The sequence below is a fragment of the Periplaneta americana genome, chromosome 11, assembly GCF_040183065.1.
Source record: "Periplaneta americana isolate PAMFEO1 chromosome 11, P.americana_PAMFEO1_priV1, whole genome shotgun sequence".
In the NCBI taxonomy this organism is placed as follows: Eukaryota; Metazoa; Arthropoda; class Insecta; order Blattodea; family Blattidae; genus Periplaneta; species Periplaneta americana.
Window position 1 is genome coordinate 37,627,213 of NC_091127.1, and position 27,070 is coordinate 37,654,282.

The 27,070-nt window shown below is 34.1% G+C and overlaps 1 protein-coding gene across 1 annotated transcript in view; it reads right to left on the reverse strand.

Moving 5' to 3' along the window:
- Window positions 1-1,422: 1,422 nt before the first annotated feature.
- Window positions 1,423-27,070, reverse strand: part of Xe7 (A-kinase anchor protein 17A) — a 31,405-nt gene continuing 5,757 nt past the window's right edge. The window contains exons 2-6 of the mRNA XM_069839339.1: window positions 25,884-26,032; window positions 17,660-17,867; window positions 12,445-12,549; window positions 5,702-5,984; window positions 1,423-2,644 (exon numbers count right to left, since the gene is read on the reverse strand). Of these exons, the coding sequence (XP_069695440.1) occupies window positions 1,848-2,644; window positions 5,702-5,984; window positions 12,445-12,549; window positions 17,660-17,867; window positions 25,884-26,032 (1,542 nt within the window). The 3' untranslated portion in view covers window positions 1,423-1,847. The remainder of the gene's footprint in view (window positions 2,645-5,701; window positions 5,985-12,444; window positions 12,550-17,659; window positions 17,868-25,883; window positions 26,033-27,070) is intronic.

A 27,070-nucleotide genomic window follows, 5' to 3' on the forward strand; every position in this document is an offset into this window, starting at 1 on the left:
CCTCTTTCTACTTTTCTGTTCCTAGTGCTGACCTGCTATGGCACTAAAATCGTCCTCCAGTGGCTTAAGGAGGGAAAGCTGGTGATCAACAAGATCTCCCAGCTAGGTCCAGTGGACCCGTCGACCAACAGCAGGTGTGGTCCTCCAGACATTCTGGGGGTTGTGTGTGAATGAAGTAGCCACCAAAACGTTAAAATATGGTGTTCACTTAAATCGGCTACAACTTGCCATTTTCAATCTGTGCTTCATTGGCTGACCATGATAATATCTTTGAAACATATTGGTGTGCAAGAGGTCAAATGACTTTATTGTCAAACGCCTGGCATTAGAAAACAACAACATTTAATCCAATCGAATTTTTAAGTTGTCTCTCTGTAATTCTCGAGGCACTCCACACATTCGTCGAAGGACTTACATCGTATCTCCCTTGCTAATAATGCATCATATTTCCCAAAACTGAGGAAGATGCGATGCAGCAGTTTACTTCAGGTACCAGATGACTGGCAGACTTCGGATTATTTCATAACAACAGTGTACCTAACGGTTGTTCACATTCCACAGTGTCTCAAAAAACTATCACGTCCTTTCAACACAATTAAAATTTGACAGTATAAAGGTTGACCCTTTTTTCAGGTACTTACCACTGCTCCTTTTCCAGGCTTTCTAAGCGCAGCTTCAAACTTGACAATATTTATTTATTTATTCTAATGGTGGATACACTGTGCGGTGACATTGACCCAAAGAGCAATTCAAAAAGAAATGAACTGAAAACAATTTACAATATTAACTACACTAGACAAGATAAAAATAAGCTCATTAACAGGACCAAAATTTTACAGACACAGACTCTTACCTTGACTGATCACATTCTTAAAATCAATCTACTATTCTTATATTCAAGAGCTGCGTCATAACTCTCACTGCGTTTTATCACCCGGTTTTACCCAATTTATAACGAACAATTCCAGTACAAATGAAAAATAATGACATGCAGTTGACACTGCTCCAAAACACTCTTCATTTCAATGATTTCTATCCATTTTTCCAGTGTGACTATCACTGAAAACAATGAATTTGACATATGGTTTCATTGTTAAGTATGCTTTAAGTCTCTGTTTAAATTTTCACGAATTTGAAACCAAATATCACGCACACATGCTGTACTTTCAAAAGATTAATTTTCGCGATGACAGAAAACTATTACTGCAATAATGAGTTTATGACACTGCATTAGATAAAAATTCAAAGAACAAAAGTAACATGTATTCCACCAAAAAGTTGACTGGGTTATTACCATGAATAAACATTTCTACTGCACACCACAACTTGTGAAGGAACATCTAAAAAAACATAGTGCTATGTGGCTAGTTCAGGAAATTTTTGACTGCACCTCGTGTATATTAAAGCATTTCATACAATTCATTCTTTCAAAATTCTGTTTGTATTTAAATGAAACATTAATGGGAAAAGACCACATCTTTATCAGAGTTTCATATTAACCAGAACAAATCATACAAAGTACAATGTGCTAAATATTTATGGAAGTCAAATTTAATTATTTCAGGAAGAAATCATCTGTGTTGTCTAAGTTATATTGTATAAACAATTTGTTGGAATAGAAACTCCATGAATGTTGATAAATTTAAAAATGTTCTGTAAGGAAAAGTTTACTATATAAAAAAAATAAAGTATGTTCTAATTATAAAAGTCGTAAGCATACAAACACAGTTTCTTACAAAATTCTCACATTTTTACTAAGAGGAAAGGACAAAAACGAAAAACATGACTTCGTACCGTGCCAGTCTTGGTGAACGTGGTTAAAAAAAATTAACTTGCAGATTTAATTTTTACCTTTCACATTTTCTTTTATCACTGTCACTACACACATCATCTCGTTTATGCTTTTTCTTTTTCTTGCTATGATTATGCCGCAGGGTTCTCTCATTCTTTGAATCAACAGTTGCACTTCCTGTCTTGACACCATCACTCCACTTTGAACGTGTGACCGATCTATCTCGAGACTTTGTCCTAGTTTTTGAATGGCTCCGTGATCGTGAACAAGATTTTCTTTGTGACCAAGATCTTGAACGCGATCTGAAATGTTTATGGGACCAAGTCCTGGAACGAGATCTTGATCGGGACCAAGACTTTGAGTATGATCTTGTCCTAGACACTGACCTGCTCCTTGAATTAGAGGAAAATGTCCGCGATCGGGAATGACCACTGGATAAAGTGTCTTCAGATGTAGCATCTGATGCGTCATTTCTCTTCCCCTTTGCTAACTTTTGGAAGTACCTATAATAGTCATTTGTTACATCGTCATAATAAAAAGAGTCTGAAGAGAAGCCCTGAGCTGCAAAATTTCGGTAGCCCTGGCCTCCACGAGAGTTCCTCTGCCAGCGAGGAACATAAAATCCTCGTCTACGAGGATAAAAGCCGCCACGATGATTAAATCTCATGTTTGGAGGAAACCTTTGGTTGTGATACGTCTTGAAGAAATCTGAGTGCAAAGCAGGGCCTCCTCGGTCATCATAAGGATACATGTAGCTCTGAGTATCTTCGAAGTAATGCTTACTCTGGTACCAATATCTGTCCTTGTACTGTGAGACAAAATGGTACTTTTTACCATCAAAGTCTTGCTTCTCTGTAAAAAAAAAAAAAAATACAAAATAATGGTAGTTTGTAACATTTAAATTTATTTTTGAAGGTCATTTTGAAAGTTGATTTCAGATGAGTTCAAATTTATATTAAATTATAATTGTGTAGTTTCAGTCTAAAACTTGTCAATCTATATTAATACGGAATTAATTTTCTGTTTCATTACATTACAAAGTTATATTTCTACAGATATTTTCGACTTATTTAAAAAGTCATCTTCAGGTGAAGAACACAATAAATGACACGTTGAACACAGGTGATATACAGTGAGAGAACATTTGTGCATATTATAAAATTGAACATAGTCTCATCCAGATCTCAGATATTCTTCAAACTGTCAGATGATATCCTGTGTAATTTCTATAAAATAAAAAAAAAAAGAAATACCAATCTATATCACAGACACACTCACTGCTAAAACTCCAGTTGTGAACGAAATTCCTCCATGGAAATGGGTGATTCCAGAACATAGCATACAAATTCCAGGAAATCATTCCAAAAATGATCCTCCATACATTCCTAAGTTAGATGCCATGGAACTACTTTGCAGCACATATAAGGATCACCTTCAAATTTATACAGATGGATCTCTAAATCCAAATAATGGGACATCAGGAGCAGGGTATTATATTCCAAAATATCAAGAAAGTTATTTCATACTATGTTCATCCTCCTCCAGTCTTGACACTGAATTGCTAGCTATTGATGCTGTTCTTAAGTGTGTTACTCAAATTTCTGAAAAATCTATTTGCATACTTACTGACTCCAAGGGGGCTACATTTAATATAATTAAATATGTACCAAACCTATATGCACATAGAATTATTCCAATTCAGAAACAACTAAGTAAACTAAAAGAACTCCAAAAGGAAATAACATTTCAATGGATACCTAGTCATTGTGGTATACCTGGAAACGAGAAAGTCGATGATATTGCAAAACAGGTAACTCATTTGCAACCAAGACCTCTTCAAGTGATATCTCTATCCAATGCTTTTGCTTCAGTAAAGTCTCATTTTACAAACCTATGGATCAACAATTGGCTTTCTTCTGACAAAGGAAAAATTTTACAATCTGTACAAAAGGAACCAAATGACCTGGAAATGTACAAAAACTTGTCCAGACATGTTCAAACATTTTTAACAAAAGCCAGAACAGGTCACATTGTCACTCAATTGTACCTACACCAATTTCACATTTCTGATAATCCTACTGTCTGTGGTGTAATAATCATGATGAAGATCTGGAACACACTTTTCTATTACTGTCCATCCATAAACTACAAAAGAAGTAAATTAAAATCATCAGTACCAGTTGCAGAAGACACAGCCCTGCAGTATATATTGACTACACCCCACCTCTGGCTACTAGCAACAGGCATCTATAATGAACACCGATCAAAATACCCCTCATTTCTAGTGAAAAACAACTGACTAGACTACAGTGGACTATAGTGGACTTTATGTTGTCGGCAAACAACTGGATAGGTTACATTAAGAAGATTGATTGATTGATAAAATTGAACATGTATGAAAACATTATAAAATTATATGTGAATACTAGAGTGGTTCTGAGTCATTTTGGCATGCAATAAATAACATTTAATAAAACTTATATGTTAAAATAGTCTTATAATGATAATCACACTTTAATTGAGTTTATAAATATTATAAAGCCAATTTAGGTTATGTTATATGCACATAGTTAAAATTTAAAATATTTAGAAGTTTAAAAATAGCAGAAATTACCTGCTAGTGATGCTATGTTCAGATAAGAAAAGTCATTGAGAAGATACACACTGACATTGAAAACCAAACACACACAGAAACAGCCACAACTCACAACCAACAATTGTACCGAACTAAAGGCCTTTATGGCTATTGACTTAATGCTACATCTCGCACCCCCACTCCATTCATTTTCGTCAGCTTTCATTACTGTTTCTCACACATTTGAACTTGAGCGTAAAGGTACTTTGTGTTGCAGTGGTGGCACCTTATTTTTAAATAATTCTTGATTGTGATACACAGAAATATCCATGCGACAATTATGCGGTGAAAGTTTAAAGTCCTGATCAGTTTGTCTATAAATAATGGTGCAACCATTATGCGGTGGTGATGATTACGCAATGAAATACGGTATTTAATTGCATGCATTTGACAAATGACGGTTGAGCTTTCGGTGATAGCCAAATATGCTTAACTGTAGACCAACACAAATATTTGTTTATGTCAAGGGTGGTAGTTATTTTTAATAACAACACAAGTTCACCAATTTTCAAAATTTATGGATACCAACCCATTGTGGAATCCTGGGAAACGAGAATGTGGATGCTTTAGCAAAGAAGGGCAGCACTGCTACTTACAAACCTGTTACTAAATCTACGTATTACTCTGTCAAAAGATTTATTAAATCCACATACTTAGACTTCAACAAACAAAATTTGATAACACAATCTCAAGGGAAAAAATGGAACTCTCTGCATCATAATCCACAGTTAATTCCCGATTTATCACGAAAATTGTCTGTAGCTGCATTTAGATTGGGAACAGGCCATGATTGTTTGGCCAAACACCTGCATAGAATTGCAATATATATCAGTCCCCTAACTGCCCATTGTGCAACTCAAACCAAGAAATGGATTCGGAACACCTCAAAATCTGTGCTTCAGTGGCTGGCCATGATAATATCTTTGAAAAATATTGGAGTGCAGGAGGCCAAATGACTTTATTGTCAAACGCCTGGCATTAGAAAACAACAACAACATTTTTAACATTTTTTCCTGCAATACGTCTGAAATGTTTCACTGTTAAAAACACTAAAGCACTATTAATTCCTCGAATTTTGAGTCATAAAAAATTTATTACTATTACATGTTCATTAAAACAAAATAGTTTTATTTGATTCCCTCAAAACTAATTCAATTGGACTCGTGAGTTTATGGAAATCATTATTTCAAGGGTTAGAAACGTAACAGAACTGTGACATAAGTGTCAGTTAAGTTGGCAGACTTTTACAAATATGATGCGAACGTATTGTTTACCCTTCCAACTGGTCTCTCTATGTGAGGTGAGTTCAGTGCTGTTGGAGCTATCCTCTTCACTGGATGAATCGCTGGAGCCTGAAGACTGCTCGGCTGTGTCAGGCTTCTTGCTTGTTGATGCTAGAACACTTCGCAATTTGTTCTTGCCCTCTATTGTCTGCAGCAACTTCTCTCTCTGTTCCTCCAACTGTTGTTCCTGCACACTCTTATACTTCTTGACAAGTTTATTCCGCAACTCTCGTTCTTTGTCTTGCAACTTGTCTTTGTTGATTTTATCCTTATCCTGCAAATTAAAAAAGACAATTCTGTAATCACTGCACCAGAAAATCATATTGCAACTTCTTCTGATGTCTAATACAAATAAACTATTGTGTTCTGATAGCATAAGCCAGTATTTCTCAAACTATGGTCCGCGGACCACTTGTGGTCCTCGAGTTCTGCCCTTGTGGTCCTTCAAAAAAGACAGAAGAAAAAATAAAATTCAAACGAATTGCGTATCACACTGTAGCTGAAAATCTCAGGGTTTGGAAACGACACATGGCAATTGCCTTTCACTTTTTCTCCCAGTACTAATATTTTATCAAATTTCTTACCCTACCCATCTACCCACTTTCCACTCTACTCTCAGCAACAAAAGGGGAATTTAAAGCACTATGAACGTGGCGTTTCTTGCCATCTTTTCACTGCATATCTGGTGTCAAGCCTGTAACCCAGCCAGGGACCACCCGAATTCATAACAGAGGAACAAAGTACCGAACCTTTTCTATTCATGACTTTCTTAATAATTTTGCCAACACCCAGTCTACACATTGAAATAAGCACGTACTGTACGTTGTACACCAATAATACAACATGCCAAAATGCATCTTTACTTGTTGAAAATCGGGCATGTTACTGCATTAATTTTTTTATTTATTTTTCCAGATGATGATATAAGAAATTTTAGACTCCGCCTATTTTAAAATCAGACAGGTTTACTTTTTACACTTGCGTGTTTCGTCAAGTGCCGTTTCAATTTCGCGGGTTTCATACTCTCGTTTGAAAGGGCTTCGTAACAAACAATGCACCAAAGTTTTGGTTCACTCTCATTGCCACACCAAGTAAATCCAAGTTCCAAATAATTCTCGTCATATTTACGAAAGTATTTTTTTTAATAGTCACCACTAGGACTAGATATTTCTTTAATGGCACTAAGTTATAATTAATATATTTCTCTACACACAGTTTCTGAACTATTAGTACTGTCTAAATGAAGCGTATCTTTATGTTCTTTTCTTTTCAAACATCCGGATCGAAGCCAGTTTTCCATTATTTATAATGGGCACTATTTAACGAAGACATAGACAACTACTAGCGTGTACCACATAAGAAGGATTTCAAACAAATAACTGCTAACAGACAAGCGATAAATCAACAATGCATAGAATTTGTTATAAGTTACTTGTCATTGGCTACAAAAAATATAATTACAAAAATATTATAATTAATTCTATTTTAAATTATAGGCCTAAGTATACTGGTATTAAAATATGCTACAAAAGTGATAAATTTGCTTTCGAAGGGAAGAAGAGTAAGGTGGTCTGCAGAACTGTTCTGACTTAAAAAAGCGGTCCCTACTTCAAAAAAGTTTGAGAAACGCTGGCATAAGCTATTATGCTAGGTTGCTGCACCAAAAGTTACAGATTCAAACCCCAGAAAAAGCAACCACTGATTTAATTTATTTTCCTAAACTTTCTGGCATCATTCTGGTATGAGAATATTCACAAATCATGGAGAGACTGCTTAAAAATTCTATAAGTTTTCCACAAACTTTTTAAAGATACAAATGATATGTAAAGTGCTCAGTAAATTACAATATATTCCAATGACAACTATGTTGGCATAAGGTTACAGAGTTCACGTTTATATCAGAAATGTAACTCATTTTAAATCTTAACTGTTTACACTGATCAAATAACACACAATCTACATCATAACCTATACTTACAACAGTGTAAAATTAATATAATTTTTATCTTGAGTGTAATGAAGAAACATTAACAAGTGAAGAGTACAGACGAAAAAAGATGAATGTCACATTCCTCTTAAGGGTGAGATAATGATCTAATTCAGTACAGTACTGGAAAATTTACTGCTGTTCATATTGAAAATTAAGGAAAGCATGGCTGTCCATGATGATAATTCTCCATTTTATAAGATTTGATAAGAATAACACTAAAGTTTGTAGTAATCTGTTCAATTAAACTTAATAAAATCGTATCTCAATGACAGAATTCAAATAACGAAAATTGACAATTATTATTCAAGTGAACCTTCAATTATTAATAATAGGTGTTCCCCAAGGCACAGTTCTAGGCCCTATTTTATTTTTACTATATATTAATGACTTATTAAAAACTGACTTACAACAATACAATGGTGTTCATTATTCTTATGCAGATAGCACAGTTTTACTTTTTGGTGGAAAAACCTGGTATGATGCATGTAACAATTCAAATAATGGACTTCAATTAATAAAAAAATGGTTTGACATAAGTTATCTTTCTAGCAACGAAAATAAAACCATAGTTATTCCATTCTCATTATCTTAAAAATATAACAAACCTCCTACATCTATATTAAGTACTAAATTACATAACTCTAATTATTGCCTTATACAGTGTAAATGTCAAATTATTAAGGAGTCCTCTGACAATCATTTAAAATGGAACAAACACATTAATTACCTTTGTAATAAATTACGTAAAATAATATACTATTTTGTTTTATTGAGGAATTACTTGTCAATAAGTTTATTACGCACAATATACTTAACTTTATTTCAATCCGTAATTATGTATGGAATTATAGGATGGGGTAGCGTATTTAAATCCAATTTTAATTCACTTTATTTATTACAGAAGAAAATAATTAAAATATGTCCTCATAAACCTACTGATTATCCATCTCAAAAATTGTTTTTAGACTTTAATGTTCTTAATATAAGACAAATTCATTATAGTGTATTAATAAAATTCACACATAAAAAAAAAATAATTTTGAATTGTATTCGCATAGTTATGAAACAAAATGTATGAATTCTTTAAGATTGTTTGAACTAAAATGCAACACTGCTAGAATATTTAATCATAGTAGTAATTTAGGCCCAAGAATATATAACAAATTTATATTTAAATATCCTAATCTTGTCAATTGTAATAGTTCTAGTATTAAATTTAAAAAGTTATGTATGAATTTTATAAAAATTTAAAAATTGTAAATTTAAATTTATATATTCTTATTGCGTTGTAGACATAAGACAAATTGTATTATATACTTTTTAATTTCAATTTAGGAATCCACCCCTGAGCACGAGCTCTACTCTTTTAGGAGCGAACTAAAGTTTCTCTGTTTATTTATATTTTATGTTACAATTATTAGCAAAATAAATAAATAAAAAATTAAATACTGACATCACCCTTAACACCACTTCATATTTTTTCCCATATACTCTTCAAGTGTAAGTATATCTTTAAATAAGCGACATAAACAGTAAGTAATATAACTATGGCAAAAAATTCTAATACCACACTAGTTCCAAATGAACACTTTCCTCAGAGAGAGAGAAAAAAAAATTCTTTAAATGTTCACGCTATTTTATTTGGTAAGTAATATCCACACGATTCTGATTTTCATTCCTATCAATGGAGAGACTGTTAAGAAATGATTTATCTCTTTGCAGTTTTTCAATAAAATGGACTGTTTTCTTGCATATTACATAAAAAGATTAACACAAATAATCATTTCCCTCATTAGCAGGCTTCGAGACTTTGGACCTGATACAATAAGTTTACTGTGCATGCACTATAGGTTGTTGACTCCCTGCAGGGAAATAGAGATGTGTTGAGGTAACAACGTTGCTATTTAGAGTAGAGTACGGTAGTATGGGGAAATACACATATGTACATTCTGAAAGTAAATATACATTACATAATGACAATGTCAAAAGAATGTGAAAAGCATTTATTCTCCTGTCTTTTATAAGCATTTGTGTTTAATTATACACAGTGTTAATGGTGGAAATAAGCATGTAGCAATTTTAATTTTTTCATTTATCCTATTGGTCGTCTTTACAAAGTGCAGTTACAGTACCGAAATGCAATGTACTACAAGATACATTCTCAGGTCTCAAACGTAAATCTTTTTCGGTTATCTGCCAAAGTTTGTACTGTAGAAAGCTGCGCTCTACATCGCATGAGTGATAGGAGCAAAATGAAAAAACCTAACATCATTGCAGTCTCTAAGAGACAATCCTTTATTCTCGGGTGACTCTATGTCCACTAATTTGCTGTTTATGTTACACAATGTTCCATATCAGTTATTTTTACATAAAATTGATTTCCACTTCTGTTTTACACGTTCAGTAACCAGTGTACTTGATGTCTCATTAATTCTCTGCATCATTTTCTAAATTAATTTGATGGCTTCCGGCATCTCTTGCTCTGACTTTTCTAACCGTGTAATAGTTTGAGACACAGTTTGTATGAAAACCAAATTATTCGTCAGAACCTTCAAATCCAGAGTGTTTTCCTTTGCGTATTTGTTGGCATCCATTCTACAGTACCCCAACCCACTGTACGCTTTACCACTATACTCAGTACGCCGTTATGCGGATTTCCCACTGAACTGCTCTATTGGGTCCGAAGTCTCGAAACCTGCTCATTAGGAAATCTGGCAATCATACTGTAGTGACCAAGGGATTGAACATTGCTATTCAGACCGAATGCATGTGTGTATTCATAGGTGAGCTGGAGATCCTCTGATGCCAAACTACGGAGATTTTCAGCAGCCTAATTTTCTAATTAACCATGCACTTAATTACAAAAAGCATAGTAGGTTTTCTTAAATTTCTTTTAATGCATTCTATTGCTCCCTTCAATCCGTAGAGTTATACCGCATACACCCTGTATAATGCATACACTAAATTTATTCTTTATACTAGCTGTACCCGTGCGCTCCGCTGCACCCGTTAGAAATAAATATAAAGTAATTACATAATTAAAATAGGACATTTCATCCAGGGAATATTCGTGTTTGATAGAAAGATAAATCGTTTAATATGTTACTTAATTTAAATTATATTTAAATAATTAAAATGGAATCATTTTGGTCCACAGAGCACTCATTTGGTGCAATGACAATTCCTTTAATATGTTTCTTAATTTTTATTACATGCATCCATAGTTCAATGAACATTGACATCATTTACATTTAATGTGTATACTTTATTTTACTTGTTATATGTTTCCATTGAATTATGGTAATAACTTAATTTTAACTCTTGTTTTCTACGTATTCAGTAAATGGCGCTTGGCCCACTATGGTTCTGAACCCTTCAAATAAATGAAATAACTTATATTATATTATATAAAAAGTGTGTTGATAACAGATGTACCCCGATAAGTAAGTTTTCAATTTGTTATGGGGGCTCTTGAATCTCAGGAGGAACAAATTTTATTTTACAACAGGACAACATAATCTGCTTGGCTCATTACCCAAATTTTTTGCATTGCATTTAATGCATATGTATTTTATGTATTTTAGCTCGATTCAATTGAGCATAGTTAAAATTTGGATTATAAAATAATGAAATGCTAAGCTAACGTATTATTACTGCATACTAAATCAATACACTCTCGTTGGTCGTTAATTCTCTGAGATAAACATTATTTTAAGAAATACAGGAAATGAATACACAGAATAGCCTATCAAGTTTTCTGTGCATAAGAAGCTATTTTAATCTTACCTTACCTGTGCTCAATTCACTCAGAAGTTACTGTAATAACATTATAGCATTATGTCCATACAGAGAAACTACACTTTCCAATGGTGAAATAATAATTAATTATACAAATCTGTTAATTTAGCTTCCGATATTACTTCATACAAACACAGAAACATTCTCTGTAGGCTATCTTTCATAGCTTTCGATTGTTGTTGACCAAGGCCCCTTATAGACGAAGTCATTTGTTTATTTCATTACACGGCCTTAGATGGCAGTTATTTTAATTTTAAAACTCATTTATCTCATTAAATATCAGTCCTATCAAAATTTTTCAGAGAGTAAAACTTATCAGAAATCATTTTTAAAGAAACTTTTGCTATGTAACATATTTCACAAAAATCAATAATAAGCGAGATATTTCGATTTATTTAATTCAGGCCCTCTTATAACCCCCCTTTTAAATAACGTATTTTGAATGCCATATAGCCTATAATCTAAGTTACAACGAACTTAATTTATATTCAAATTTTCATCGAAATCGGTTCAGCCACTATCGCGTGAAAAGGTAACAAACATACAGACAGACAGACAGAGAGACAGACATACACACAAAAATTTCAAAAAAGCGATTTTCGATTTCAGGGTGGTTAATTATATATGTTAGGACCAATTATTTTTGGAAAATCGAAAATTACCAGAAAAATTTCGGCTACAGATTTATTATTAGTATAGATTTATACTTTCACGTCTATAATAAACGTTCGTTTACTGTCATTTGCTAAAGAGAAGTACCAGGAGTATTTCCTTGGTGGTGTGACAATCTTATTGTAACTCTGAGGGTGCAACATATACCTATCTTTTACAGTACTGCTTTACAATCACAGTATGTGCAATTTCAGTACATACTCAAATACTGAAATAACTTACAGTTTATTCAATATTACCAAAAAAATTCCAATGAAAGCAAAAATATACATACCTGTTTCTTCTTTAATATCTTGTCATCTTTCTTTTGTTTTTCTTTAATGACCTTCTTTTCTGTTGTATCTTCCTTTTTTGCACCCAATTCCTTTTGTTTGTTAGCCTGCATTCAAGAGAGAAGCAGTGTGGTAGATAAAAACGCAATCATTAATGGATTCTCTGAGGAAAGGAGCTACAACACAAAGTATAAAACATTGATATTGTAACATAGCTTTCAACAATAATGATATTAAGGTACGGTCACACGTCGCTACTTTTGCAGCGCTGCAGTACAAAAAACTGCGCAACTCTTGTACTGCGACGTGTGAACAATGGTGCAACTCAAAAAATAGCGGCTGCCGAACCTGCTGCCTGCTACTTTTCCTTGCTGCGCGCAGCTTAAAAGTAGCGACGTGTGAACAGGGTTCTCAGGGTTGCAGCCGCAGCATTTTTGATATCGGTTTTGTTGAAACTTTTGCTGCGGTTGCAACCAGTGTTACCACCCAAATGTGCCAATGATACTTCTATTGTTTGGATATATTTTAATATTAAATGTGATGAAAATAAATTATTTGTAACAGTTATTAAATACACAACACAGTCTGAGCATAACTGCTGACGATATAATTCATTTTTTAAATTTTCCGTAGCGTAGTTCCAAACAGGAGGGTTGCCAACTATTGGTTATCATTTAAGTATATAGGCGTTTTTAAAAGCTTTATAGTAAAAATAATGTCAATTTCTGAATACTAGATACGACAGAAAAGCAAATAATAGATAAGGAAGCTTTCACATGAGTTTCTTAATAATGCGAACACAACCACAAAATGTATATTGAGAAGTCAACACGGAGATGGAAACCTGCAGCATGACTGCGGCTGCAAAAGTAGCGCCTTGTGTGTGAACAGACTCGCAACCTCCAGTTGCAACTTTTGCAGCACTCAGGTTGTGCAGCACGAAACATAGCGTGCAGCGCACTACTTTTGACTTACGTGTGAACACGACACGCAACTTTTGCAGCTGCAGTACAAAAGTTGCACTGCAAAAGTAGCGATGTGTGACCGTACCTTTACATCAGTTCTTCATGAGCACGCCTTCTGCAATATGAGACATAAAGTAATACCATTAATTACGATATTGAGAAACGCTATGGTCAGTAATTGTACAGTGATCATTAATTTCATTTTATAATAATATATAAAATAAATAATACAGTTGTGTGATCATGTTATATTAAAATTTATTAAAATTTAAAAAAAAAAAAAAACATGTTTTGGGGCTACGGACACTCCATCTTCAGTGTTGAAATAAAGATTACTGGACTTAACCTGCTGATCGGTCTGTATGTCATCTTGTGTGATATGATGTGAACTCACTGACCTATCAGCAGGTTAAGTCCAGTAATCTTTATTTCAACACTGAAGATAGTACTAAAGCCAATTCTCCACTATACAGAGTGGCCCACTTGACTCTTTCATCTCCGATAGCATGTGAGATATTTCAGATATTCACAAACCGACAATTATAAGTTAAATTACATCAAAGGGGACATCTGATACACATAATGTATTTTATCCATGACCATAACAAAAAACATGCCTTTACTAAACACTTTTGCGTTTGTAAAGTAGGCTTTTATTCAACATTACTTTGTTTCACTAGTGAGATAAAGACTTTACCTCACAGTTTGAACTTTATCTCACAGTTCATTAGTATTTTCCTAGTACCCGGGTACACACGTATACTTTTCCATTGAACTATTACTCAAGAAGTTAATATATTAGTTACTAGATGTCACTAGCTCTACTTCTTCATTACCATTTCTTAAATTATACATACACTCAATCTCCTTCTCTTTTCTCTATCTGCTACGTCGTAATTTGTACATTACATCCATATCTAATATGCATCTTTTTAAAATTTTGTAATAATTTACCTTTTGGGATGCGAGGAGACTTGAACCTGCGAAGTTGGGTTTATAGGATTTTAAAACAACACGCGTTAGCCAACTGAGCTAAACAGACACGATGAGTAATGAAGTTTTAATATTCCTCTTAAGTTTACAGAAGTAAAATGTGAAATTATTTTAATCACAATAGTCCCGTGAACACTTCTAAATAATCCCTGAAACTTCAAAAAGACGAAAATACACGTTTAAAATGAAAAAATATATATTAAAATTATATAATTAATTATAATTTGTTATTTATCCAACGCCTTAGATACCATTCTTCACAAATCATGGCCTCCTACATCATGACCTACCTAGTATACGTATTGATTCTAAAATCCATGCGATGATATGTGATTACATGAGGACTTATTTTCAACATATTTCCTCTTATAAAACAGAATTTTTCGTTATGGTCGTGGATAAAATTACGTATGGTACTTGTGAGCGTGATCTTTATTGCGCTCATGTAATTTAAGCACTCGGCTGACGCCTCGTGCTTAAATCTTTCCACTCGTGCAATAAAGATGCACTTACTTCACAAGTACCATAAATAACTATTTTGTACATGAAATAATTTTCAAGATATTAGAGTCAACTTTCTATTTTTAAATGGGAACCAACTATGTTTTGTATTGCAAATGATGCGTTAGCTTTGTTTAACAACAACTGGCTACTTTACTGACTGTTCGAATGTCACTGGTAAGAGTAATGAGAGTCTAGTGAGTTACTACTGAGTCACTTCACTCGGTATATTATACATTTCTGAGTAAAAGGATGGGTGGGAGGGCGGGTGATTAATTACTTTAATTCCACTTATTTACCGCCATTCTTTCTTTCTCTACTTGTCACCTCTCTGATTTCTTCATCAGGGTAGTATCACAAACGAGACTATGGGCCAAAGTTGACTTTATAAAATCTTCATCCACAATCTCGTTTATGAATACGACCCTTAGCCTACATCGTATAAATTCTTTGTTTGTTTGTTTTGAAAAAATTCTGCTTAGGAAAATCATGTGCATAAGAAAGAGTATAAAAAAGAACATAAAAAATAATCACTGGTCAACAAAATTAAACATATTTTTTGTTAAAAGGTGAAGAAAGGATGACTCTTATAACATTTTTCGTGTTGATTTCAGGTCTGTTTTCAAAATTTTCCTATCACCCAGGGTTATTGAGTAATTATATGAAATGTACTTCAGACTTTTCTGGTATTGATACCTTGTAACATTTTACCTAAAATCATATTTATTTACCTAATATGTGTGTAAAATAGATTTTAAGCTATACTTCGCTTGAGAAACATCTCTTTCGAGTGTCCAGAAGTAGTCTGACAGAATATTTGGGCTCCATTTTTCCTGATAGCACCTTTCCATTTAAAAAAAATCCTGATGAAAACGCTCCCCATGTTTGTTGCTCACTACCCGAAGGTTTTGAAGAAAGAGAAAACAGATGAAAATCCAAGAAGTTATTTTGAGAGATATATGACACATTATAGTTCTGAATCAGCTCATTGACAAGTTTTCTTTAATCTTCTGATCTGTGGTTCCTAGAATGTAACAGTCTGTTGAATAATCCTTAGGTTCCAGACATATCATTGGAACTAGAAAAGGCATATGACCGGATCCTTTCAGCCAATCAGTTAGGCTAATATAATTACATTGAACACAACAGATTTCAGGGGCCCAGTTCCTGTCCTCGTCTATTTTGCAATTAAAAGAACACTCGTAAGCTCTTTTAACTAGTATAGTAAAATCCACCCGTGTGCTTTCAAAGTTAATTAACCATAAACGTAACAAAAATTGTTTGTGATTTACACGGTATTTCGAGGTATGTTTAACTTTAATAGTAATATACGTTACAAGAGCGGTATGTTGACGTTTTCATGTTCGAGGAAAAGATTGAAAAAGCAAAACGTAGTTGAGCTTTTTTAATTTCCGAGAACATGAAAACAAACATACTGCTCGTGTATCATACATTATTTTGTGCGAAGATCGTTTATTACATACCTGAAAGACGAATTTCTAATTAGTTGCAATGAAATCTCCATGCTGGTTTCTGTTTAATGACGGCAACTTCGGAAAACAAAAATATCTTTCTTCAACATTGTTGCTATAAAATGTTTTCTGTGTTTACTATACTCCAGCAGGCCGTGATATACGTCTGTCTTTTTTTCCCCGCAGTCTATAAATGCGAACTTAAAACAAACAGTAAGGTTATGTAATGATTTATTTTTCATTTTAATATTTTTAAAATATTATTTATATAACATACTGCAGTAATAACATCCGCATCTGGAATCTTGTTGATTTTTTCACGGCTTCCTTAATGTTAGTTGTATCAGGAATGCAATAAGTTTCGTGGAGTAGTAGACTTTACTTAATTTTCGCAAATATTTAAAAACAATAATTAACATTGCAATTTAGGTGAAATTGCAGTGGTAAGTTTCCAATTTATAATTATTACTATGTTAAACGTCTCTAAAAATAATATGTTAAAAGCCTAAAGCAGTAAAATGAATGTCGCGCTTAAGCGGTAAGAAGAGGGAAATTGTTATGTGTGTTACGTTGGGAATACTGAATGTGGTATTTCACACTTAATGTGTATTGGTTCTGTGCAGAAAACAAGCAAATACGCACGATCTCGCACAAAAGATATTTTTACCACAGTTAAAATTAGAACAAAGAAAACACAGGTTATGAAACTTGTTTCATGACTATAAGTTTCAACTCAACTGAGAATTAATACTAACTCTCGCAGTTGTATGAGAAATAAAATTAATTTTTATGAATTCTGACTTCACAGGCAACAGTGATCTAAAATTATAGGTCAATTGTTAAAGTAATAAATATTTGAAATATTTTTTTCCATTAGCATATTAAGGACTGTATATAGCAATAAAAATAAATCAATTTTTCTAAAATTACAAAAAAATGGTGGGTGATAGAAAAATTCTGACTTCATTTTTGAATCAGCAGATGACATTACATTAGAAACAGCAGGAATTGTACATTTAACAAAATCATTGTTGACCAGTGGATTAATTTTACTTAAAGTAAACATAAAAAGCAAACACAGATATTAACATAAAATGGTTTTCTTTAGTTCAGATTTAGTAAAAATATCTTTCTATATTCTATTAGTCTGAGACTACTGTATTTCATTTCTCACATAAGTCAGAATTTATTACCTTTAATGAGAAGATAACAAATAAGCATGGTCACCATAAGACCACGAGGATAATGAATCAACATTAATCATAATAATCTTCAGGTCGACGTACCTTCACTCTTTCAAAAAGCTCATCTAAAAGCCTGATGCTTTCCAATTTCCTTTGTGCTATTAGAAGTTTTCTTTCCTCGATAGCTATCTTCAAATTCATCTCCCTTGCTTCTTTTTCCTTCATTTTCATGATCTGTTTTTGCTTTCGTTTCTCTTCTCTTTTTTTTCTTCGTTCTGCTTTCTGACGTTTTTCTTCCAGCTTCTGCAGTCTGAAAGAATAAATGAAAACAATTAAGAAAATATCTAAAAGAGACACTGTATCAAGTAAGTATTTGTGGTTCACACAACACAAATAATACACTAATTTTAGATTCGAATATTCACTGAAAATTAAAGTTCGTGTGACCTTCCTAATGTGGCAACACTAAAGGTCCAAACATAACTAACTAAACATAAAAACTGTGTGGATTTTCGTTATTAAAATACATCACACAACACAAATAATACACAAAGTTCGAATATTCACTGAAAATTAATGTTTGTGCAAACTTCCTAATGTGGCAAAACTGACGGTCCAGACTGTGGCAATCTGGCAGATTTAAACTTTTTTTTTTTCTCCACAGCCAAAAGTGCCATTGTTTTGGTATTGCCGGTTATTTGGGTGCCGGTTACGAGAGATTTTACTGTATTTTAGTGAGTCATTCAGTGATCAGCATCACATGAGCTTGCTGAAAGCTTCAAATTTTTTGTCATTTCAATTGTAATTTTAAGCTGAAGATGACAACCCAACTACTATTCTAATTGTTCTGTGAATCAAGTGAAACAATTAGTGCTAGCAATGAAATTATTGTTTCCTGCTTACAGAATGGCAAAGAAGGAAATTGAAAGAAAGAAGATGTAACAGATTTTTGGCGCATAACATATACAACAGAAGATTTGGTCGTGAAGAATTTCATACTTTATTTCCGGATTTTATTGAAGATTATGTTAAATTTTTTGCTATTATTAAATGACCCATGACAAATTTATGGCTCTCCTTAATGCAGTGATGTCTGACAGTTGCTATAATCAAGGGTAGACAAATTCTAGGTACAGATCACCACAACACCTAACAGTTTTTATGTGGTGCACTTTTTGTGGAAAACCCCTACATTCGTTAGATTGCAAGGATGCTGTAGCAAAATTTAAGATTCTAACATGTCATGACTGTCTGGCACACCATTTGAACAGGATGAAAATATTCGACAAGAACACAGATGCTGTAATGAATGCAGAACATCTACTTCAGTGCAGCATCCTAAGTAAAGATAGACAAAATGCAGAAGTATAATTAGCCTGGTGTAACTAAAAAGATCTAGGTCATTGGAAATCATCATCATCACTTCTTGTTGAGTTGAAAATGTTTTTAACTTCGATTTCCTTAATATTGCTTCAACTATAGTGAGGGTCACATAAGAACAGTTCCTAAACAGCAAATATTGTCGTCTTGTCAGTGTTGCCATCTGTTACCAGATATCACACGATCCTTTGTACTAAACAAAGACGTTGTAGTTATATATCTAGACACACAACTGGCGCTGGTGTCGTGTACAAATTTGAAACCTCTCGCGCAGGTTCGCGCGACGCCATGTTTGGGGAGCACAAATGATTGTTTCTATAAATCATTCGGAGTTTAGAAAATATCGTTGTGTATATAGGCATTTTCTTAACGGACATCCCACTGCACTGTAATATAACTAAACTTATTTACGTATTTTCTAATGTATAATAAGTAAATATAAATACTGTAACTAAGCATTGCTTTAAATATAAAAGCTTTATATCACCACCTGGGATCGAACCCAGGTGGTGACAGGATTTTTTCTCGTTGCCAAACTTTCAGAACGGCCCCGAGGTTCACTCAGCCTCCTATAAAATTGAGTACCGGGTCCTTCCCGGGGGTAAAAGGCGGTCAGAGCGTGGTGCCGACCACACCACCTCATTCTAGTGCCGAGGTCATGGAAAGCATGGGACTCTACCTCCATGCCCCCCAAGTGCCTTCATGGCATGTTACGGGGATACCTTTTTTATATTGCTTATAAATAGACTTATTAGTTTATTTCTATTTCCAATGACCGAAAACATGGGATGTTTTTACTTATGTTATTTTATATACGTTAGGAAATACGTAAATAACTTATTTAAGGTGTATTACAAAGAGGGGATGTCCGCTAAAAAGATGGCTACCGATATATACTCAATGCTATTTTCCAAACACATAACGCACTTTAATAATAATCCTCAGTGCTTTGAGGATCAGAGGCGATATGACTCTTTAGAACTTTCAACTGCAGACATTCATTACAGTTCCCTCATTCTTACATCATGCTCAATGACAGAATATTGTGAAAATGTGATTGTTTGCATTGCTGGCTTTGTTGTTAACATTAAGAAAATATGGTGTAATAAATCTAGAGATTCAATTGATGGTACATATTAGCAGTAAACAAAATCTCTTTTCTTCTTCTTTAACGAAAGAATAATCGGAGTCATATCATATCATCTTTTGAGATTATAGAAATATGCCGCTTAAGTGAAAGAGCGATTATACAGATGTTGAGAGAAAATATGGCAGATTACCAACCAAGGGTCTCTCTTACATTGTGTGAAAAACAATATGATAACAGTAGAACACTTGTACAATCTTTCTACAACTATAGGAACATATTTTAGAAAATGGGTTCCCAGATTCCCCCCGAGAATCACATTTTAAACTTATTAAACTGACCATAGAAGTAGACTTACATGAAGAGTTGCCAGCGTAGCTCAGTTGACTGAGGCTTGCCGATCCGAAGTTGCGCTCGGGCGCGGGTTCGATTCCCGCTTAGGCTGATTACCTGGTTGAGATTTTTTTTTTTCGATAGCCACAACTGTAAGGTTAATGTCAGGTAATCTATGGCTAATCCTTGGCCTCATCTCACGAAATACCATCTTGCTATCATTAATACCATCAATTCTAAATAATCTAATAGTTGATACAGCGTCGTTAAATAACCAACTGAAAGTACTACATAAAGAGCATGTGTCACCACATAGCTTAAAGTTACTAGTACAACACGACTTTATATAAAAAAGTTCAAAGACAACATTTAACGAAACCAATAATAATAATAATAATAATAATAATAATAATAATAATAATAATAATAATAATAATAATGACTCAATAGGCAAGATGTTCTGTAAACTACACCTGAGTTCTATTAGGCCTTTATGACTGATTCATGCATGTGACGTTTATTTCCTACTACAGCTGTGATAATAAGCTAATGTATGGTAAGCCTACTTATATTTCAAACTAAACATTATGTAGCCTACTTGTTTTTATTTTACAGGTGTCTATTATGTGAAATGAAAGCAGATAAATAATAATTGTTCGTTTGTCGTTCACATGAAAGCAAACCTGTGTTTACAATATAGGCCTAATGTAATGCCTTACATAGCTGGCAGTGTTTTGTTAATAATACTGATAATTTTCTTTTCATCTGAACTATTACTACAATATCCATTTGTATTTCTGTTCGCTATATATGTTGTCAAATAACTATACAACGTCTTTGGTTACAGTATCAAATTGTTCCAGTCTTCTTTTGTTTCTTGTCAAACTAACGTAACTACTGTAAGCTTGATTATGTCCATAACGTGGTTGCTTTAAATTATAATAGGATTTTTTCATTTATTCATTCAGATTGATTTATAAGATACACAAACATATGAATTAAACATTCAACATTGCATAGCACACCCTTCTGCTATCCGGCGCTTTCCCCAAAACATGGCGACGGACGCAAGCTTCAATTTGTCCGTACTCTAAACTTCTGCGCAGCCTCGGCTATAGGGGCTCGGTACTAAATGACTTATTTACTTACCATACTTTATGTTGGAAGGTTATTCTAAATAATTCAATAATTTGTAACATATTTTCGCTGGCAAACTATCCGAAAAAGGGATCAAAATGTCAAGTATTTTGTATTCATTGGTTTGACTAAACAATTGACTCACGAGACCTAACCTAAAAATGTATTTTGTTTAACCACATGAAATTATTAAAATTTACCTGACTATAGTTTGAATTATAACACATAAAATAACTCTTATGTATTAATATTAATACTGATATTAATTAATTATTAGTATGTTCAAATTTCACTAGTTTCCAGTAACAGGCTCAGAAATCTAGTACAATTTAAATTTCATGGAACTACAGTACCGACAAATATTGTCGATGTTTATCTCAACTGCCAACATACTAGTTACAAAATCACTACCATTTGTTGTATTTGTCAGTATCGAAATTCGAAACTAAGTTGGCAAAAGAAAATTCAACCTGCAAATTATAAAATCACCACAATTCACTAGCATATGTAGTAATGGGGGAAAAATGGTTAGGTTTCACCCTTAGGGTATGAAGTAAGCTGACCCGGACTATAATACATAATGTTAACAAAAGTGGTCCTGAAAGAAGTTCGAGAATGTAATATGTTTTATTAATTATTATAATATTGAATAAAAATTATTCAAGTCTGCTTCACAGGGAGCTTCTACCTGAAAGCCAGATTTGCATAGTATACACGTCACTGTAGGTACGTTAACAGAAAACCACAATTCAAGCCACACAGAGTTTGTGTGCACTCAAAGTTGGGTTTCTGGCACCTTGTCACCCCACTTGAGTTGTGTGGATATAAAGAGAAAAATTTGGATATTGTTGGGTGTAATTCCTGGGTAGTTCAATCGTTAGAGCATTCGTGCACTAAGCGAAGGGTCCCAGGATCGATACCCGACCCCAGAACAATTTTTCCTTTGAAATTATTCAAGTCTGCTTCACAGGGAGCTTATACCTGAAAGCCAGACTTGCATAATTATAATATTGTTAATATATTTTAGTATAGCTGTCACTGTGGCTGGAGTGCTGGAATTATAATCCTGTGGATCTGGGTTTAATCCCCAGCATACCCCCGATTTATAACTTCTGATGGGCAAGCTCATGGCCCAGGTAGCACAGGGGTTTTCTCCGGCAGTTTCATTTCCCTGTGGCATCCATCATCATCTTATCTCATTGTGGGTGTAGTGTAGACCAGCCTCCTATAGGTAACCTGGATGACTCTGTCGGTAAACTGGTCTACACAACCAGCTTATATGGGTCAATGAATGATTGTCAAGCATCCGCAATCAGTAGAAAACAAAATTAATAAATGTATCTTTATCTTACCTCAAATGGATTTCTCTTTGCATGTGTGGGTAAAATATCCTGGCTTCTGAAAAAATGGACTGACACCTGAAAATTTTGGAGTTTTGTCTGTCCCTGGCTATAATCCAGATGTTTGATATTGTACAGTTCTTCAAAATTCCACACAAGAGTAATTGGTGTGCCATTCTCCATTGCACATATCTCTAAATGCCTATATGTTAGTAGCAAGTTTTATGCTTGACTGAAGATAATGCTCACATTGGATCTCTTTATTATTGTTCCCTGATCAGAATTCGTCTGCGACATCATCAGCAGGAGCCACATGCATCGAAAGAGTTGCTCTTCTGAGAATGCTAGCTGCATTTTCCAAGAGTGGATTTGTCGCGATGACCACTGAACACACATTGCACTGAAAATAATGTAGAGAATATGATATTTCGTTTTGTGTGGCTCTTGCAATGTGTGTGGCGCAGACCAATGAACGCTTACCTTTATTCTTTGTGTGAGAATGTAACAATGTTGGGGATAGCCTGAAGTAAAACAGGATGGTGAAATTTATCCCAAAACTTGCCCAGTGTTGCGGATTTTTTTTAAACAAAGATGTGTACTGTTAATTCAATTAATATCTTGCCAAATGACTGAAAATAAGCATAGAGTAATACAGAGCAATCAGATGAGGTGTGGATAGGAGCGTCGAAGTTTTCACTATGGGCTGTTGACGCACTTGCAAAGGGAAACGGACAGTGTATAGTTGGGATGATAATAACCATATAAGTTTCTGTAACGATGCATATGTTCATCCTGGCTCGTGTCAAGGTTAGTGAATCAGTCTCCAAGTGACTGGCAAGTGACATGAAACATACTGCAGTATATTGACAATAGAGGAAAAAGCATTGATTCAATATGAAAAACTTATCAGATTACCAGGAAACAATTGGCATTCATACAGTCCTCTCTGTAGATTGAAAACTCAAAAAAGTTTCATATCCATTGTTCAAGAATTAAAACAGAAAATCAATATCCCGAATTTAAAATAAAACTTACAAATTAGACCAAACCCTTTAACTCTATTAAATATAGAATATAATTTAAATTTAACAGAAGAAATACTGAAATCAGAAGTAAACACTGAAATAATGAAACAATTGTCTTTAGAGACAATTAATATTAGGTACCCTCCACAAAACTGGCTTCATTTGTACTCTGACGGATCCTTGATCTCCAGAGAACAAGGTGCCGGTGCAGGTGTTACGTGCTGTCTCTTCTCACTTTATAGATCTCTTGGATATGGAACAACAAGTTTTGATGGAGAAATCATTGCAATAAGTGAAAGTCTCAGGAATCTTCTATCCCACATCAATAAATTTAAGAATGCAGTTATATTGTCAGACTCCAAAGCAGCTATTCTATCAATAGTCTCTAAACACACACCTTCATCTCAAACAGCAGAAATAACTAAAATGCTCTCTCAATTAATATCATTCAATAAAAGAATTGTATTCCAATGGATACCATCCCACTGTGGAATCCTGGAAAACGAGAATGCAGATGCTTCAGCAAAGAAGGGCAGCACTGCTACTTACAGACCTGTGAATAAATCTATGTATTACTCTGTGAAAAGATTTATTAAATCTACATACTTAGACTTCTTACTTACTTACTAATGGCTTTTAAGGAACCTGGAGATTCATTGCCGCCCTCACATAAGCCTGCCATTGATCCCTATCCTGAGCAAGATTAATCCAGTCTCTACCATCATATCCCACCTCCCTCAAATCCATTTTAATATTATCTTCCCATCTACGTCTCGGCCTACCCAGTGGTCTTTTTCCCGCCGGCCTCCCAACTAACACTTCATATGCATTTCTGGATTCGCCCATACGTGCTACATATCCTGCCCATCTCAAGCGTCTGGATTTAATGTTCCTAATTATGTCAGGTGAAGAATACAATGCGTGCAGCTCTGCATTGTGTAACTTTCTCCATTCTCCTATCTTTGAAAAATATTGGAGTGCAAGAGGTCAAATGACTTTATTGTCAAATGCCTGGCATTAGAAAACAACAACATTTAATATTTTCCTCAGACGACATTTCATAACAGGTGTCAAAAATGTGTGAACAACAAAGGCAGGCAGTTTCAGTACCTCCATAAATAAAGTTGATAAGTAAGACACTTTTTAAAATAGTTATGGACACTTGTATGGCTGTATTACCATGACTCTACATTGTCCATTCCCCGCCACGAATGCGTCAGCAGCGCACAGTAAAAAATCCCGTCGCTCCTGTCCACACCTCATCTGATCTCTCTGTATAAATATTATTGTTTAGGTAAACGTGACATGACACGATTAAAATTTTGTGTTATTATATATATTTTTTTAAATTCTGAGCTTAAAGAAAAAAAAAGTGTGTTCTATTGTAGTTTAAGAAAGTAATAATACTTCTGTTTCTTTAATTTTTTTTAATTGGTTTATTTTACGATGCTTTATCAACTGCTATGATTATCTAGCATCCGAGTGAGATGAAGGTGATAATGCCAATGAAACGAGTCCACGGTCCAGCACCGAAAGTTACCCAGTATTTGTTCTTAATGGGTTGAGAGAAAACTCCGGAAAAAATCTCAACCAGATAACTTGTCCAACGAGGATTTGAACCTGGGCCCGCTCATTTCATGGTCAGACACGCTAACCATTACTCCACAGCAGTGGACAGCATTTCTGCTATAAAACCAACTAGGCCTATAGACCCTTATATTTAAAAAAAATTATGAAAATTCTAATGAACGTATATCTGACATAGTGATTAACATTTTTTATAGCCATGTTTATTCCGGCACTCAAATTTATCCCAGTCTACTTTACTTATTTCCGCCACTGATACTTCACTTCAAAACAGCACACCAACAGCTGAAATTGTAATGAATGCCATCCCTTGCTAATTTAATACATTTCATGCACAAAAAGGAAGGTATATTTTCAACTTTAAAGGGGAAGTATTCATATTATCTAAAATCTAAAACGCCGAGAAATTCAATAACAATTCAAATATGTCACCTCACCTCTCTTCTTCTTTTTTCTGCTCTTCCAACTCTTGCTGTTTCCTTTCCCTTTCTTCTATTTCCCTTTCTTGTGCAATGATCTTCTCTCTTTCAATTCTACGTCTTCGAATGGAAGGATCACTTAAGTGTTTTGTTTTATCAAAGTCGACCTGTAACGAATAACATCTTTATTACTATAACACACAGAAACAGAAGGTTCAAATTCCATATTTATGCACAATGATCTATTTTACATTTCACTGCTACTTACAGACCTGTTACTAAATCTACGTATTACTCTGTGAAAAAGACTTATTAAATCTACATACTTAGACTTCAACAAACAAAATTTGACAACACAATCACAAGGGAAAAAATGGAACTCTCTGCATCAAAATCCACAGTTAATTCCCGATTTACCACGAAAATCGTCTGTAGCTGCATTTAGATTGGCAACAGGCCATGATTGTTTGGCCGAACACCTGCATAGAATTGGAATATATCAGTCCCCTAACTGCCCATTGTGCAACTCAAACCAAGAAATGGATTCGGAACACCTCAAAATCTGTGCTTCAGTGGCTGGTCATGATAATATCTTTGAAAAATATTGGAGTGCAAGAGGTCAAATGACTTTATTGTCAAATGCCTGCCATTAGAAAACGACAAGAACATTTCAGAACAACTCTGTTGCGTACCTCTTCATTTCAGTGGAATTAGTAAAGAAGGGAAATTTGAATAACTGGAAGACTATGCAACCTTTTGCTTTTAGTTGTCAATCTGGGAAATTTCAATAATTTGGAGATTATGCAAATTTACCTTTCATTTTAGTTGTCAATCTAGGCAATTTGAATTGGGAGACTATGCAAGCTTATCTTTCCTTTCAGGCTGGATGCACACAGAATCAGCCATGGCACAGCACTTCAATACGAATGCTTCACTTCTGTTTGAGATGAGAATGACACACTTGCACATGCTTAATCGGAAATCTTGTGGTCAAATGGTATGAAATATGATAATGTATTGCTTCTGTTTACAGACTCCACGAATATATGAAGAACTGTTGAAGGTCTTTGTGTAAGTTACTTTAACATATTCTTCAAACTGTCAGATAATATCCTGTGTAATTCTATAAAATAAACAAAGAAGAAATACCAATCTATATCACAGAAGTCCACACCTGTGGAGTAACGGTCAGCACGTCTGGCCGC